Source organism: Arachis ipaensis, chromosome B07, assembly GCF_000816755.2.
Source record: "Arachis ipaensis cultivar K30076 chromosome B07, Araip1.1, whole genome shotgun sequence".
Classification (NCBI taxonomy): Eukaryota; Viridiplantae; Streptophyta; class Magnoliopsida; order Fabales; family Fabaceae; genus Arachis; species Arachis ipaensis.
The window spans coordinates 16,184,780-16,203,092 of record NC_029791.2 but is presented as its reverse complement, the minus strand read 5'-3'; the positions used below and the strand labels follow the sequence as shown (position 1 = coordinate 16,203,092).

The window sequence follows — 18,313 nt, the reverse complement described above, 5'->3', positions numbered from 1 at the left end:
GAAGCATGCAAGAAGAGAAGGCGGTGCCCAAAGATCTTCAGCTTCCAGTCCTTCGCCGATCCCGGGTGCCCCGTCACTCCCTCCGCCGCCTTCCGCGACAACGTCAGATCGTTCCTCCGAGAGTGCGCGGAGCTCGAGGAGTACGTCGTTCAGAACAGCCCACTCTGGTGCACCCTTTTGCTCAGCGACAAGACCAACGTCATGGCACCTCTCTACACCCTCGAAGAACAAGTTTGCCAATCTTCCCACCCCTTCTGCGACCATTGCCGCTGTGCAGGTACTTTGATCGATTTCTTTGATTCTTGTTATGCTTTCTATCGTTTTCAAAGTTCAAACAGATTCCTCTGTTCGTGATATTTATTTTTTGTGAAGTTTACTGTCAAATGATATTGAATTCGTTAAATGGGGTAGGTTTGGTTTTTCAAGAATCTTGATTTATTGCTGTTAGTTTCAAATTCTGACGCTTTCTTTTGCTTGTTGCCTGGGTTTTGTAGGTTGGAGTGGTCACTTTGTGTCAAAGAGAAGGTATCATTTCATAATTCCAATGGACAATTGGTGGAATAAACCCTTACCTGAGGATGCTATTGATAATCAGGACCACCTCTTGCATGGTGTGATTCACTGCAATGGCTATGGCCATTTGGTCTGCATTAATGGCATTGAAGGTGGCTCCAAGGTCCTCAGTGGTAGAGAGATCATGGATCTATGGGATAGGATCTGCACAAACCTTGGAGCAAGGTATTCTAGTTTGCTGTTATAAACTTGCTAGAGTTAATATTGTGTTTGCAAATTGTGGTTTTAATTTCAATTTGACTTAAGCCAAAATTACTTATGTGGATATGGTTCAGCATATGATCAGAAGCTATATTTTCTCCTTAACACATTAGACATTTGACTTTCATGATTTGTATATGGCTTATAGTTTGTAAATTGTGGCATAACCTCCTTTTATTCTCTTAATTTAACTTTTGACTTAAGCCAAAGTTAATGATATTGATATGATTCAGGATTTGATCAGAAGCTGTATGTTCTCCATTAACACATTAACCATTTGAATTCACACCACTGTCCCCATTATAAGAAATGTGCCTTTTTTTTTCTCTCAAATAAGTACAATGTGTTGTATTTGAAATTGTCCATGCTAATAATAAACAACAGTATTTAATAGGACTGTATAGAGTTAATTGGTCTCAATTCCCCATATAGTAAGTCCTCTCGATCTCTGTTGGTTACATTACAGTAACTGATTCTTTCCTTCTGCCTTATATATTAACTATTTACAGATTTAATTGCATTTATTCTCTCATTATCTTCTGTCTTGGTCAGATTCAATCTTATTTGTTTTCTCACTATCTTCTATATCTCACCATCTTCTATCTCCTTTTAATGCATAGGAAAATTTCAGTGGAAGATGTTTCAAGGAAGCGATCCATGGATCTTCGCCTACTTCATGGTGTTGCATATGGCCATTCATGGTTTGGTAGGTGGGGCTACAAGTTTTGTCGCGGAAGCTTTGGAGTGACAGGCCAAACCTACTATGAAGCAATTGAAGGTCTAGGTTCCTTAGAGCTTGATGAAATAGTGAGAGATTTAAGCAAGACAAAGTGCCATAAAGAGATCAAGCAAATCATTCGCAGCTATAGAGACATGAGTGAAACTCAGATTACCACATTGAGAGATCTTCTAAGGTTCATGCTCACTGTCAAGTCTCGCGTCCCAATGTCCAAGATATCAATAACCCTCGGAGCTCCTCCTTCTTCGGCTTTCATCTCAAGAAATTCAACCAAACAAGGCTTCTTAAGTAGATCAAATCTGGCAAAGGAGAAGTCCGCAAAGTACAAGAAGTTCAGCACTGCAGTGGCTAATATGGATAGCAGGTGGCCAACAAGGAGGCTAGAGTTTGCTGCACAGGTGATTGTTGATGCACTGAAGGAGCACAAGGCAATGAACTCGGCTTCAGAGGGGATGACGCGGCAGGATGTGAGGGATGCATCTAGGCTTCATATTGGTGATACCGGCTTGCTCGATTATGTGCTGAAATCACTCAACAATGTGATTGTTGGCAACTATGTTGTTCGCCGCATGGTTAACCCCTCAACAAGGATCCTAGAATACACCATTCATGAGGTTGGCAATGGGTTTAAGTCCCCGGAAACTGTGGTTGAGCCTGAGGCAGCGGCTCTTGTAGACCCTCAAGACGAGTCATTTAGGATGCCTGGTAGTGATGTTTATTGTGATGTGTTCTACCTATACAAAAATGTGCTATTGAGATATCCGAATTCAGAACCAGTGGACTTAGCAATTCAGACAATCCTTGATAGCCGGTATTTTGTGAAGGAATGGGATTACATGGATGAGATGCAGCAGGCTTTGACATTCATCTGCCGGCTTAAGCCGAATTTCGTTGATATTAAAGCTGATTTGAGTAGGGAGCAGCCTTGTGGGGAGATTGTGATGGTTCCCCTGCATGCAACGGTTAGAGACCTGAAGCAAGCTGCAGAGGCAGCACTGAGGGATACCTACTGCATTGCAGAGAGGCTCATAGTCACTGAGATCACTGAATTGAATGGTGCAAGTGATAATGAGGTGCTATTTGGATTAATCCAATCCGGAGTGGAGCTTTCTGTGAGGGGGATTTCCATTGACTTGTGCACTCCATTGAAGTTCCAAGGTGAATCCGACAATTGGAAGGTGAGGTGTGAGTGTGGGGCACAAGACGATGATGGTGAGAGAATGGTGGCCTGCGACATATGTGAGGTCTGGCAGCACACAAGGTGTTGTGGCATTGAGGATTCTGAGACAGTGCCACCTTTGTTTGTGTGCTCCGGCTGCTGCGATTCGCTTGCCCCTCGGCAGATGGAGTCACCCTTTGCCATGGATTGTGTTGATGATTTTCTTGTTTCACCAGAGCCTACCTTGTTTCTGGAATATGAATGTGGTTACTGAGATACACATGTGAGTTGAATAACACTGCAACACTATTTTTTGTTGTTGTTGCTCACCATTAGATTGGATAGTTATACACCAGTTTCTTTCTTTTTTACATTCTTTTCTGGTTATAGATGTAACATTGAGTTTTATAACTGACTATTTTTTTAGTGTAAAGATATCTGTCACAGCTAATAAACACTAAGTTGCCTAAAAACTGTTTCTTTGTGAGTCATTAATCTTGGTGAAGTAGATTTTCAAACCACTGTCTTTTTTGAAGAATTTTTTGGTGATTTGGAAAGTATAATTCTGAAGAATAACCAAACGGAATTAGTGGTTAACTGATTGTTTTATAGAAGTTTTTATATGATCTCCCTAAGTAAGCTCGTACCTAAGAAAATTTATTAATGATAGAAGCCAAAGAAGGTTTATTTCCCACAGTAAAATCTTCAGTGTGTGAGTATTATTATTATAGAGCAGCAGCAGCATTAGCAAATAAATGTTATATTATCATAGGTAATGAATCAGGGCTAAAATAAACAAATCACTAAAGAGGAAGTAACACATGTCCTCAAGTTTCTGATTTACACAGCAAAACCTAAGACTAGCATTAGTGCAAGACCATTTTTTATATTCTTCAACTCAAACAATTCTTTCAAAACTGTGAAAATTGAAGACTTATAGTTCTACTCACGGCCAGTCACTTGGTTAATTCACATCATGCAAAAATTCATCTCTCTTGTAAGCCATAAAATCATCCAAACAACAAATATATTATATATATGGGGAAAGAAAGACTAACAAATAAACAAATATATTATAAAACAACATAATATTGTGCCACATGGTAAAAGGAAGTTTAACCCCAAACTATCAGAACCAAAGAGAAGTAAAAACACCATAATTTACTTCTTCCACAGGATAATCTGGAAGTTTAAGCCAAAAAATTAATAGAATTCAAACATTTCTGAACTTCAGTATAACTTGAGTAATAATTTCATTGTCTTGATAACAAAATTGGATCAAAATGCTTCGAATCCTGCATATTCAGACTATGCAAATGCAAGAAGGACATGTGATCTACTGGAGGCTCTTAGAAGAATGGAGCTCGATGTGGTGTTCCCTTTCTTCTTCTCTTTCGTGGCCTTGGGAATTCGGCATTTGCCTCTGGTCTTTCCTGAGTAGGAATATCCATTCCTTCCTGAGGAGCATTCTGGTTCTGGTCAGGAATTACGGCAGGAACCAAATCATTAGGTTCTGGCGAAATAGCTTTAACCTGAAAGTTCAGATTTAGATAGTTAGACAACAGTTAAGTAGCTACAAAGTTAATGGTAGAAGGAGCATGAAGAGGAGAGGAAAAAAATTATTTTGATGATCAAATTACTGTCACCACTCATTACCTTGCAAGAAATGGAGCAGTAGCGATATAGATTCGGTTCATTCAACTTTCTTGTGCAGGTATTGCATGATGCCTCATTGTTTGATGTCGAACCACTGTGCGGGAGAGGATTCAGAGAAATAACCAATCGCTTGTTGGATTTGTAGCGCTGCAGCCAAAGACAAATGAAATCCACACACAGTATAATATTTGGTACAGAAGATTCATTTATATAATCCAAAATTTCAATGTTTCAGGAATACAAAAATGCAGCAAGAATTGTTCAGGTGTATTAGACATGCAAACTACTAACAATCAAACAATGAAGAATATAAAATAACAGAGAATATAAGCCCAAAAGTTCCAACACGTAATTAGTTCCACATTTAGGAATTATTGAATGTACTAAATGCACGCTACAATTGTTCCAGCCATCAGCCGAGCACATGGAGTGGGACAAAAGTTTGTCATTTTTTTTGTTTACACTTTACAATTAATCATTGATGTTTGTTATTTTCAAGGTCAAACGATGAAACAGAAATGGAGTATTTTATTAAGTACTAATAATATTTGAACGTGAAATGCCATGTAGAGAGGAAAGAAAGTAGACAAAGACTGCATAAATTCCGTATGTAGAAGCTGCTCAACAGAGACTAGTTTACATCAATATGATGAAATAAATACACATGAAAATTATTTGGATATCATACAGAAAATAGTTATTAAACACTTTTAAACAAAGGTAATATCATATCATACCTGAATTTCTGAGCAGTCAATATACTTATCCATAGTACCAATGGAGACAACATCTTTGTAAACATGTCTGTAGACCTTAAGTGTGATGTGGTCTTGATGACCTAATGAAATGCAATACTGGCAAACTGCCTGATCACAGTCTATACAGTATTTGTTCAACTCATTCTTGCGCTGTGGATGATCCTTGCACTGCTCAAAAAACTTGTTTCTCAGGAAAGCATCAAGCCATCTAGGCTTCTGGATTTCAGGTTGGGCCACTTGCTTATTCTACAAAGTAAGACCATGTAAGTTAAGAAACCACTTTTCAGTCTTTATTTTTTTTTTAGTCAAAACTTGATGCAAGTGTACACAAAACAAAGAAATCAAATCTTAAGCATTTTGGTCAGTCTAAGGCGATTAATTGACTATTAATTAAATGTAATTACAATTAAAAAAAAGGGTCTAAAATAGGATTGATATTTTTCGGCACTTTTTTCCAGGCACCAAAAGCAGTATGACCTTTATGAATTTTTAATGAGATGAATTGCTGTGAACAGAGAATTCACCTAGAGAGTGACCAGGACTACCCTTATCAAAATAACAAATTCTCTTCACTAGACTCCAAATAGAGAAAATCATGAAAAGGGATATTTAAACATGATTAACAAGGTTCCAAATCAAGAAGACAATTGCTACTAAAAGACTAGCATATACAAAGTATCCAAGCAAAATTTTCTGGTCCATACCTTGTTCACTCTTTTAGAGGAAGAATTACTCCTCAACACCATTTCCTAAGTGTGGATCGAAATGGAAAATAAACTCTAAGTTTCAAGAATGAAAATACTTTTGAGGATTAATTGGATGAACCTAACTAATCGACCACAAAGAAAAGGTAAAAGCAATACCCTAGAAAGCGGCCAGTCCGATACGATGCTAGGTCTTTTTTTTTTTAAAAAAATCTTAAAGTGAGTTCTTATACTCATTGAAGAAATTCAAAAAAAAAAAAGAAATTAAAAATCAGAAACAGATGAAATCAAAGCATTTCTTTTTGAATTTTCCTTTTCAAGATTCAATGAAAGTTGTCACTAGCAGAAATCTGTTTCATAATCTTCCATATAGAGATAGCACGAAATTCCACAAGGCTCCATGTCACTAATGAGTGAAAAAATGTATTGAGACAAAGAGTACAAGGGTAAGGAGGGAACAACACATTTCAATGTAACGGTAACTGAAAATCGGCAGAAATCGATGTAATTCAAATGGAAATTCTCAGCAATTTCCAACTATGGCAGCGGAGGCTAGCACAAAAACACCATACTTTGTTGAAAAAGCATATAATGGAAATAAAGTATCACTGAAACATTTTGCTAAGACTAAATTTGCAAATTTAATGACAAATTTAACCAAATTTGCAATTGCATGACCTTAAATTTCCAATATAATGTTCAATAATTTAATCACCAGCTGCAAACACTAAACTGTTGCACTATTACCTAACATCCATAGAATGGAACTAAATTTAAAACAAGGCATCTATTATCTATTATTAGCACTAATTACAACAATGCAGAAGGTTTAAGCTGTTCTACAATGACACACTCACTGTGGCAATCAAATATTACTAACATCATGCATTCTATCTCAACTAGCAAAATATTAAGTAAAGATAGAAACTTTATGAAACAAAAGAGTGTTTCAAACACTTACCTTTGCTGACATGAGATTGCATGTCGATTGAGGCAACACCATGATATTGATGATGATGATGATGAAGAACCAATGGTACAATGAAACTGAAAAACATTGAACGAGAATAAGTGGAGGGAAAAACTTAGTTCAACGTTTAGAAGCAGATTATAGACTTGAAAAAGAAAAAGAATGTAGTTGACTAGTTGGAACCGCGAAAGAAACTAACAAAAATGAACACAATCAAGAAAAAACTGAAGGAAAAAAAAAAACCAAACCCCTCTTCTGTGAAAAAGAAATTGTAACACTGAAAGAGACTGTGTTAAACTGTTAATTACTTAGGATTTAGTGATTGGGTAAGGTCCTATTTAGTTTTCTTTTTGAATACAATTTCAATTTTTCTTTTTAAAAAAAGTTAGTTGAGATTTGAGAATTAACACGATCACAAGTTCACAACCACTTTTTTGAATTTATGGCGACAGTAGATAAAAACAAAAATAACAAATAAATTTAAATTAAAAAAATTTGAAAATCTTAACTCGTTCGGTTAATTATCATCTTAATTCTTAAATAATAAAACTTTTATTTTTGTTTTTTATATTTTAAAAAATAATCTAATATATATATTATTCATTTAAATATTAAAAAAAATAAGATTTTCAATCATTACTCATTTAAATTTAAATTTGATTATAGGATCGGTTTAATTAAATACTTACATTCAACCTTTCGTCAACACTTGAATAAAATTTGTTGAAGGGAAGAAACCTTGTACTTAAGAGTTATACCTAGGTTTATTAATCAATGGTTGCAAATATATATAGAGGCCTAAAAGATTCCGTTTTTGTTATCTTTTTATCACTTAATTTTAGATATTTTAAAAATTCTTATCTGAAAAGATTAATTCAAATCAAGATTAAATTTAGGGTAAGAAGATTAATTCTTATATGAGTTTTGTGTAAGAAGATTTATATATATAAAAAAATCGGTTCAATCTTCCTACAAATGCAGCTCAACTCAACCAACCAAGATGCATTGATAATTTGATTAAATTATTAATACTTTATCTACTGTTTTTACATGTGAATAGTTATTGTAAAAGTTTTAATTATAAAAGACCATGTCCGTCGCACTCAAAGTTCGCCATCCGTCATCTAGCTTCCCTCGTGCTCCAAATCTTCAACCCCTGTTCGCTGTCACCGATCGCGGTTGCTTCCTCGAGCTCGGCGTCCGTCGTCTTTGTCTGCTCAGCCGCGCTTCCGTCGCCGTTTGTTTGCCGTTCACGTTCGCGTTCTTCGCCATTCGCATTCGCTCGGCGTTCACCGTTCGCGTTCACTCGCTGTTCACCGTTCGAGTTCGCGTTCGTCTGGAAGCCACGTTGCTCTGCTTCAAACTCTGCGACCAACCCGCGCGCTCCACTCAGCCGTCGTACTGCTCTCTTTTGTCCCCGCCGTGAGTTCCCTAAACCCGCCACCAGACAATACACTCACACAACACCAATACTCTTCTTCAAACTCTGCAACTTCTGATTTCTATTAGAATAAGTAATTATCTGATTTGGTAGTGGTTTGGATTTTTTCATAGACTAAATTAAAGTTACATAGTTATGTTCTCTTCTCTATCACATTGAAATTAAGCTTTGAATTCTCTTATTTCGTTTTAATTTTACCGCACTCAACATGTTTGATGAAATGCTTTAACCATATTTCTGGTTGGTTTTATAATTTCTAGCTTTTAGAAACTTAGTAAGTTGATTGCATGTGAAATTAGAATAATTGGATCATAGTAATTAGGAAATTTTAGCTGTACAAATAGCATCTTTGCAGAAAACATGTTAGCATGATGATTCCACTTGCATTAGTGTGTTCTTCTGGTAAATTTTTTAACTGTTATTGTGAACTTGTTAATTTGCTAATTGTTCTTGTGTTCTTCTGTTACTTCTAATTTTTTTTGTTTTGTTGTGATTTTCTGTTCTTGAATTTGTTAAGTTGATAATTTGCTAAATTGTTGGGCTGCTGTTGTTTTAATTTGTCAAATTGTTAGGTTGCTGCGACTTAATTTGTTGGATTTTCTATTTAGGTCTTGTTCTTGTTTATTTGCTAAATTGTTGTTGTGTATTTATTATTTATTTGCTGGATATTGGTGATCATTGTCTTTGAGATTATTTACTATGCAGGTTTAGTGTCATCACTGTTTTGGAATGTTTTATATTGTACTAATGTTTGTTGCTGTTTTGTAATTGCTGGTTGTAGGTTTAGTGTGATTATTGGTTAATGTTTTGTAATGTTTGGTGCTAAATGCTGATTGTTGAGTTTAGATATGGTTATTTATTTTGACTTGGGTAAAGAGACTTATGGTCATTTTTTTCTGCCTTATACCGATTCAAATGATTATTTTCAGAGGATGAGCACTTATTTATGTATCTTGAGAAACTGTCTTTCTGTGTGTTATGAGCATTTGGTGAAGCCTGTATTGTACCTATTCAAAGCTTAGTTTTACCAAATGGTCTTCAAAGCAACTCATCCAAAATGCTACTGCACAAATCCAAGCCTATTGTCTCTAAAAGCCTGTATGCACCTTCATTTGGTGAAGCCTTACTATGTTTATTTTTTAGTTGGATTTATGATAATTCATTTGATATTCTTCCTATTTTTGTCAGATATTTCTTTTAACATTTTGTGTACTGATGAGGAATTGTACTTGCTTGGTATCATGCTTTCATCTGGCATTTTTGCATTTAATATAAAAAAGAAAAATCCTAAGAGTAATTCACCATTCCATTAGAAAAACTTCATACTACCTTATACCTTCAACTTAATACTTGCATATTTATAATTTATTTATTATTCTTTTCTAAAACGGGTTTTTCGGTTGAACCACCGGTTAGACCGATTGGACCAATAAATCAGTGAACCAGTAACTAAAACGGTTTGATGACCGGTCCGGTTCTCAGAACCTTGCTATTTAGTATTTACACAAATAAATTGCTCATCATTCAAAATTTGCTATCATCATCTGAATGCTCTTCTTTAACTTATGAAAACTTCTCTTTTTGGTGCTAGAGTTGGTGAAATTTGAACAGAAGGAATTGAATGATTATATCTAATTTAATTTTTATTTGATTAAATTGAATATTTATGCTTATTTTGTATGAAATGATTTTGCTAGGAAGTAATGGAGCGGTCGGAAATTATTAAACAATGTGTTTCTTTTTATGAAATGATGAGATTGAGGCATGATAAGTTGATGTTGTTCTTTGTTCTTACTTTATTTGTGTTTCTTTGTTCTTACTTTATTTTTTATGTTGTTCTCTGTCTCCCAGTCTCAGTCTTTCTACCAAACGCGACCTCAGTCTCAGAGAAGAAAATGGCGATGTTGGGTTCGTTTCAACGCGCACGAGCCACCATTCTTTCTTCTTCCTCCCTCAAGCTACGCCTCTGCCTCACTAACACTTGCAGGTCTCTAAGTACCTCCGCACTTCCAACCAATGACTTTCACAGATTCCCTCCCAACTCTGATCATAACCGCCATGGCGTTGAACCCACTTTCAGAGATTCCTCTCAACATTTCAATCCACAAACCCAAAATCACCATGGAAACCCTCATCCTATCAATAATTTCCCTCGCCAGAACCAGAATCAGAACCCCTATCAACCTCATAATGCGACTCGTCAGTTTCCCGAGCAGGGTCGAAACCATACTCATAATCAGTGGAGTCAAAACTATCCTCAACAGAGACCAACACCACCACCCACATCCCAAAATCAGAACTTTCAGCCACCCCATTACCAAAATCAATGGAACAATCCGAACCAGGGTAACCCTAACCAATGGAACCCTAGGAATCAAGGCTATCCACAACCTCCCCAATTTCGAAACCCTAACCAGTTCAACCCGCAAGGTTCTCTACCAGGGCAAGCTCACGTTCCCGTAGCTCCTCCTTCTCCTCCTCCTCCTTCGCCAGCCCCTTCAATTGTTGATTTGAGACATGTGTGCCAGGAGGGGAGGGTTAAGGAAGCAATTGAGTTGATGGAGAAAGGGGTGAAAGCCGATGCTTCTTGCTTTCATTTGCTCTTTGATTTTTGTGGCAAATCCAAGTCCCTTGAGGATGCCAAGAAGGCACACGATTACTTTCTGCAATCAACTTGCAGGAGTGATCTCAATTTGAACAACAAGGTCATTGAAATGTATGGGAACTGCAAGAGCATGACTGATGCACGAAGGGTGTTTGATCATATGCCCAACAGGAATATGGATTCTTGGCACTTGATGTTGCGCGGTTATGCCAACAGCACAATGGGGGATGATGCCTTGCAGCTGTTTGATCAAATGAATGAGTCCGGTTTGGAAATTTCGTCGGAGACTTTGCTAGCTGTGTTATCAGCTTGTGCTAGTGCTGAGGCTGTGGAAGATGCTTTCCTTCATTTTGAGTCCATGGAAAGCAAGTATGGGATTAAACCTGGTTCGGAGCACTATATGGGGCTTTTGGATGTTCTTGGACAATCTGGATATCTCAAGGAAGCCGGGGAGTTCATCAAGGAGTTGCCGTTCGAGCCTACAGTGACTGTTTGGGAGACTCTGAAGAACTATGCTCGAATCCATGGGGATGTTGATCTTGAAGACTATGCAGAAGAGATAGTGTTGAGTCTTGACCCATCAAAGGTTGTTGCCAATAAGATCCCCACGCCACCGCCGAGGAAGTACACTGCAATTAACATGCTTGATGGCAAGAATAGAATTATTGAGTACAAGAACCCGACGCTTTACAAGGATGATGAGAAGCTGAAAGCTTTGAGTGGGATGAAGGATGCTGGGTATGTTCCTGATACAAGATATGTTCTTCATGACATTGATCAGGAAGCAAAGGAGCAAGCATTGTTGTACCACAGTGAACGTTTAGCGATTGCCTATGGCCTCATTAGTACTCCACCAAGAACACCTCTTAGGATCATCAAGAATCTTCGAGTGTGTGGTGATTGTCACAATGCCATCAAGATCATGTCTAGGATTGTAGGGAGGGAATTGATTGTTAGAGATAACAAAAGGTTTCACCATTTCAAGGATGGAAAATGCTCTTGTGGGGATTACTGGTGAAGGAAAGCATATAGACTCCAAATTCTACTAATTCTACTACAATGATATGAATATATCGTTATGCTATTTGGTGGTCCCTTGTGTACAAAGAAAACAAATGGAGGCTTCAATAGTGATAGGGCTAGGATATTAAGTATGCACTACGCGGTATGCAGTGATTTAAACATGTATTTTTGCTTCCTGTTTTAATATTCATGAAATTCATGTTGCTCTCAAATTGTGCTGTGTTAATAATTTCCTATATGAGACTTTTTTTTGAGCTTATCCGTGCACGTATATTGATTGAGCAAGTGTGAACATTGAAGTTGGCCATTGATTGGTAGAAGTGTAACATATTCCCTCATGAGCGGTTTAGCTTTCAACCCTCAAGGAGTGAGAAGGTGAGGCTTGTCACATATTGAAGATTTGTTGTCTTCCATCAAGCTGCACCAGGGTTCAAAACCTGGCTGGGTATAAGTGGAATTTAGGAACCCGTTGTGTTGTGTTGTGTGTGTGTACGACTGTAGGTAACCCTAAGAAAAAAAACAAAGGAGTTAAAGAATAACCAAGATCAGCAAGAAAAGTGACATATAAGTCAAAAAAAAAAAAAGAAAAAAAACAAAGGAGTTAAAGAATAACCAAGATCAGCAAGAAAAGTGACATCTAAGTCAAAAAAAAAAAAGAAAACCATCTTAGTGTCTGAGCAAGATTTAGTATAAGAGTATGGTGAATTTTATGGTGTAGAAATAATTTTTTTTTCTACACATAAGGAAATTAAAGTTCAGATTTTGTCTTTTTCAATTAAATATTAATACTAATGAAACTTTAATTACAGATATGTTTTTGTTGTATTGGACCAAAAAAATTGGGCCAAAAAATATAATAATTTTTAGACTGTAATGAATTACTATTAAAAAAATATATTTTATTGTGTTTACTTTATCAATAAAATTAATTAATTTTTATTAAATATTTAAACATGCATTTTAAAAAAAATTTGTCAATAATACTAAATTTTTCCTACATTTTGTATAAAAAATTAACAGGTGTTATTTTTATTTTGTGAGAGTACCTTTTAAAAAAATTTGTCATTTGATTTATGAATTAGTTAAAAAAATTCTTTAGTCCATGAATTATTTATTTTTTAAAATTAATTTATAATATTTTGATTTATAGTATGAATGATAATTTATTTAGAATTACAAATATAACAATAAAGTTAAATTTAAAAAAATGAGAAAATATTCATATACAAAACTAGAACATAAGTAAATATTCATACATATCAAATAATTTTAAATATTGAACATTTTAAAAAATATTCATATGTACCAAATAATTTGGGTTATGTTTCAGACTTCAGGTTTGTTCTTTATGTTTTTTTCCCTCATCTTTCTAAATTTAACTTTGTTGTTATATTTGTAATTTTAAATAAATTATCATTCATACTATAAATCAAAATATTATAAATTAATTTAAAAAAAATAAATAATTCATGGATTAAAGAAATTTTTTAACTAATTTATAAACACTTTTTAATTTTGATATTGAATTCATAATAGTATTTTTCAATAACGTATGAAATTTGGTGTGTTTTTTTATATGGAGATCACAAATCTAACTTTTTAATTTGTGGAGTTTAACTTTTTTTTTAAATTTTTAAAATACAAAATCGACCCTCTAATTTGTGAATTTAGATAAATCTGATCTTTCAATTTGTAAATTTTAATTTTTAAAAATTTTTAAAATACAAAACCGACCTTCCGATTTGTGAACTACTTACACAGAACCGATTCTCGGATTTGTGAACTTACAAACTTACATAAATCCGATCCTCCGATTGATGAACTTTAATTTTTTTTATTTTTTAAAATACACATAAAATTCTCTGATTTGTTATTACATATATACTAAATTAAAACATACCACTTCTACATAACCGAGAATAATACAACAATAATTCCATATACAGAAATCAGCCATTCATAAATCAAATGACAAAAATTTTTAAAGTTACTCTCACAAAATAAAAATAACATCTATTATTTTCTTATACAAAATGTAAAAAAAGTTGTGTTATACATAATAATTTAGAGACTAAAATTTGAATTTGAATGTTTATTTTTTAAATATTTATTATTTATAGTATTTAACATTATTTATCGCATACTTAGAATATTTAATAAAAATTAATTAATTTTATTGATAAAGTAAACACAATAAAATATATTCTTTTAATAACAATTCATTATAACCCAAAAATTATTTTTTTTGGCCCAATACAACAAAAATATATTTATAATTAATGTTTTATTAGAATTAATGTATTTAATTGAAAAAGACAAAATCTGGACTTTTATGCATTTGTCTATCAAATCTGAACAAAACAATAATAAGTGTCACTCTTAAATCCATGCCACATTGACTTCCTCATGTATAGAAAAAGTTTTATTTCTACATCATAGAACTCACTTAAAGGGTATATGCATAGACCATGATTTGGAACGTGGCAACACAAAATGATAATAAAGCATGTTATGTAGTAAAGTGACTCTTGTCTTCCATCATAAAAATATTTCAGCATAGTTAACCATAATAAGAGTGCATGTATCTTGTTTCGGCCATCAAATCATAAAAAAAGTGTTGATAAAACAAACTTCTGCTTCCTTTTTTTCTTTGTCGTCGCATTCCAGGTTCAGCATTTTTCAGAAGATAATCTTTAGAAAGTTTAAGTCCAAAAATTACAAGAATTAAAAAAAATTTATAACCTAAGTACAACACAACTAATAAATTTACTATCGTGATAACATAAACTGAATCAAACTGCCTCCAATCCTGCAAGGATGTGAGTCATGTGACCCACTGGAGGCTCTTAGAAAAAAAATGAGCTCTATGGGGTGTTCCCTTTCTACTTCTCTTTCCGGATTAGCATTTTCCTCCTGTTTTTTCGAGGAGGATTTTGGTTCTCATCGGAAATGACAGCAGGAACCAAATCTTTTACCTGAAAATTCAGATTCAGAAGTCAGAAAACAGCAAGTTGCTACTAAGTTAATATCATAGATTCATAGTAAGCATGAAGAGGGGAGAAAATAAATGATTATGATTCTCAAATATCTGTCATCACTCATTACCTTGCAAGAAATGGAGCAGTAGCGTATGTTGTAATTTGACCACCCAACTTTCTAGGGTTGATGTTGCATGATTCCAAACCCGAGTGTTTCATAGGATTCAGAATAAGAACATTTTTGTAATTGCATACGTAGGGCTGCAACCGAAGACGGATGAAATCCACAAACAAGGTAAGGTATCTGGTTGAGAAGATTAATGCATTCTACATTGTCTAATCAACAGTAAGGAATGCAAGATGGTCTATAAGATTTTCCATTTGCAGAAAAATATATACATCAGAACATCACAACTATCTCATTTTCGATTAACTGATATGCCATGGGGGAAGAGAAAAGGACAGTGACAAACAATGAGGTTGGGAATGATTAACATCAGAGAGTATAAGCTTAGAACTTCATGCATATAATCAGCACAATATTTCAACATTATCCAATAATATTTTGTTCATAACTAATAATAGATAGTCACTTGAGCTAAAGACAGAGTTACTCAGGTTATTCAACAAAACTATAATGCATATAAACCACTTCTCCAGGTGAAAGTAAAAGATAGAATATCATTTCGTACCCGGATTTCAGAGCAGTCAAAGTATCTTGTGGTCACGTGAGGACCAGACAATATTTGCAAGCTGACTGAAGACAATTTATACAGTATATATTCAACTCATTTCCTTGCTTCGAATGTGCGATACACACGTCAGAAAAGGATTCTTTTAGGAAAGCATCAAGCCAGCTGGGCTTCTTGATTTTACACTTGGGGTTTTGATTATCCTACAAAGTAAACCATGTCAATTAAGTTTATACTGGAAGTTACAGCTAATTGGATTATACTGGAAGTTACAGCTAATTGGATGAACTTAACTGATGGATAACAAAGAAAAGGGAGAAAAGGGTTAAAGGACTACGGTAGGATGCGACTATTCCCAAATCATGCAAGCTTTCTGAAGAAACATAAATGAATCAGAGATGAATAAACCGATGAAAGAAAGGTATTTTTGTTGAATTTTCTCTTTCTTATTTGATAACTGCCTAGAAAAGGTGTCTAATCAGCAATGGAGGTAGTCTGTCTCATGATTCAATGAACATCGTCACTAGCTAAAATTCATTTCATCATATTACAGCCACAATTACTACCCTTCCTTAGAAGATACTATTGGGATGCAAGTGAAAGAATTGTGTATTTGTATTGGTATTTGTTTACAAGTATATATATATATATATATATATATATAGGAGTACAGGAGTACATAATAAATCACATTAAGTGTAATAAATACAAGCTCCATTTCAATGATTTGTGAAAAATATACTAAGCTAGATTACAAGGATAAAAAGGGAACAACACATTTTCATGTAGCCCGTTTATGACAATTGCCCCAACAAAAAAAAGAATTGAAAGAGGTAGATATGATTCTGATCATCGCAAACGATTACAGTCGAATTTTCTAAATTTTCAATTTGAAAAAACCTTAAAAATTCACCATGTATCAATTATTAGTTCAAATTACAAGAATGCACATGTTTCAGCTGTTATTCTTAATCTTGTATACCATGAAACATTCATATGGGCCAATCAATCAACGAAATGTCACAAATATCATGCATTCAAGTGCATTCAAGTTCAACTAACAAAAAAAAAAAAAACTAAAGACAGAGCTTTTTACGATGCAAATCATGTTTCAAGAACTTACCCTTAAGAGAACGAGAGTGCATGTTGATGAGAACACCATCATTACATGAAAAAAGAACCAATGGTGCAGCAGTGTCACTGAAAATCATTGAAGAACAATAAAGGGAAGGAAAAATAGGTAAATTTAAAAGCAAAGGAAGATACTAAAGGGGAAGGAAAATTGGCTGCATGGTTGTTTATTATTTTTAGTGTTAGAATCTTGAAAAGGAAAAGACAAGAACTTAGTTGGAAGTTGGAACTGCGAAAGTAACGAACAAATAAACAAAGAGAATAACAGAACCAAGGAAAAGAGAACCAAATAGCCTTTTCTTTCTTTGTTTTTCTTTGTGAAATAGGAAAATTTTACGGTGCAAACACCAAAATAAACACAATTTTTTGTATGTTTCAGAGATAAAGTGTTATTTGATGCGATTACTGTTTATTTAATGAAACTAATTCCACATATATTTTTTTATTTTAACTTAAATTAGCAAGCAAGTCTGATACGTAACAATATTTTTTTAATATTAAGTTTTATCTCATCATATGGGATCAACTATATAAATTAAATAATCTTATTACTTTTTATAATATATTATATTTACTGTAAAACTGTTTATACGTTTTTTTTGACCATATCATGTATGATCATTGGAGGTATTCGTCTACTATATTTTATCTATCTTTTATCTCATTCACCATCCTAATCAAATGTTTTGTCGATCTTTTTTTACATGTATGATTCTTATATTTTTATTCCTTATTTATTCATACGTGTGCGATCGCTTATCCATCTTAACATCCATCCCTATTTCTGTCACATTTAAATAATCGGGTCTAACAGTAATACGATAAAATTTTCTTTTTAAGTTTTAAAGATACTTTTCCTTTGTCACGTATAAGGCTCGTTCTTTTGGATATGAGAAGCATGTGTGTGTTGTACGTTGTTGCGGAGAATGTGGGTGCTAGACATAAATGTGAGACAGTTTTTTTTTTTTAAATAAGGGATGAAGAAATTGACTATCCGATTTCTTTGTAAAAAAAATTAAGCCTACTAAAAAATTTAAATTTTGGTGAAGGTAATTGGAGGGTCTGAATTGTGTACCCAAAAATCGGATGGTCCGATTTTTGCTCCTGACACCACAATTACGTAAAACATCTATATACTCTATAACTGCTTCCTACACCATTCCCCTTCCATATCTAAATTAAAAAAGTGCACGTATAAAGCTAGTTACACTCTGCAATTTTGACCAATCCGTTTGCATCCTATGATGTTTTACATCCTCCTCAATCTCTCTATTATTCTGTATAATATACTCAAGATACTTAAAACGCTTTACATGTAACAAGAGTTTTTCCAATTTTTACTTTTGCATTACTGTTTTCCACTCGCCTATCAAACTTATATTAATGTGTAAATTAAATTGTACTCCTCTAAAGTTTATTTCCATAACTCTAATTTCTTATTTAAATATTCCCTTCTTTATTTTATAAGGACAATGTTATCTGAAAAAAAACATACACTATGGAATTGGTTCTTGGATATGTCCAATAAACACCTCTGTAACTAATGTGAAGAGATATGAGATTATAGATGATCTCTGATACAATTTTATACTAATAGAAAATTTGCACCACCTTAAATTTCCATACTAGTTGTAAGTTATAATAATTTCATTGTACATATTCTTAATTGTGTAAATATATACA

At 34.1% G+C, this 18,313-nt stretch overlaps 3 protein-coding genes across 5 annotated transcripts in view; 2 read left to right on the top strand and 1 right to left on the bottom strand.

Annotated features, from left to right (window-relative positions):
- Positions 1-3,157, top strand: part of LOC107606794 (PHD finger protein MALE MEIOCYTE DEATH 1) — a 10,697-nt gene extending 7,540 nt beyond the window's left edge. The window contains exons 2-4 of the mRNA XM_016308812.2: positions 5-277; positions 495-738; positions 1,395-3,157. Of these exons, the coding sequence (XP_016164298.1) occupies positions 5-277; positions 495-738; positions 1,395-2,946 (2,069 nt within the window). The 3' untranslated portion in view covers positions 2,947-3,157. The remainder of the gene's footprint in view (positions 1-4; positions 278-494; positions 739-1,394) is intronic.
- LOC107608719 lies at positions 3,632-7,043 on the bottom strand. Its single transcript, XM_021106671.1, has 4 exons — positions 6,752-7,043; positions 5,066-5,332; positions 4,329-4,475; positions 3,632-4,204 (listed from the first exon to the last, which is right to left on the bottom strand). Exons 1-4 carry the CDS (start codon positions 6,791-6,793, stop codon positions 4,022-4,024), a joined length of 639 nt encoding a protein of 212 aa, XP_020962330.1. The 5' UTR covers positions 6,794-7,043; the 3' UTR covers positions 3,632-4,021.
- On the top strand, positions 7,855-12,086 carry LOC107608717 (pentatricopeptide repeat-containing protein At2g15690). Of its 3 annotated transcripts, XM_021107384.1 has the most exons (3): positions 7,855-8,182; positions 9,131-9,299; positions 10,053-12,086. In XM_021107384.1, the coding sequence occupies exons 2-3, from the start codon at positions 9,233-9,235 to the stop codon at positions 11,822-11,824; spliced, it is 1,839 nt and encodes a 612-aa protein (XP_020963043.1). In that variant the 5' UTR covers positions 7,855-8,182; positions 9,131-9,232; the 3' UTR covers positions 11,825-12,086. The 3 variants fall into 3 exon arrangements, with proteins under 3 accessions (XP_020963043.1, XP_020963044.1, XP_016165911.1); XM_021107385.1 differs by lacking the exon at positions 9,131-9,299 and having other exon boundaries at positions 10,059-12,086; XM_016310425.2 differs by lacking the exon at positions 9,131-9,299 and having other exon boundaries at positions 10,054-12,086.

Excerpts from the sequence above, each read along its gene's own strand:
- LOC107608719 (XM_021106671.1), bottom strand. The coding sequence starts at position 6,793 with ATGGTGTTGCCTCAATCGACATGCAATCTCATGTCAGCAAAG. Across the intron at positions 5,333-6,751 it reads GCAATCTCATGTCAGCAAAG|AATAAGCAAGTGGCCCAACC; the intron begins GTAAGTGTTTGA and ends CTTACTTTGTAG. Across the intron at positions 4,205-4,328 it reads ACTGCTCCATTTCTTGCAAG|GTTAAAGCTATTTCGCCAGA; the intron begins GTAATGAGTGGT and ends CTGAACTTTCAG.
- LOC107608717 (XM_021107384.1), top strand. The coding sequence starts at position 9,233 with ATGGTCTTCAAAGCAACTCATCCAAAATGCTACTGCACAAATCCAAGC. Across the intron at positions 9,300-10,052 it reads CCTATTGTCTCTAAAAGCCT|TCTCAGTCTTTCTACCAAAC; the intron begins GTATGCACCTTC and ends TCTGTCTCCCAG.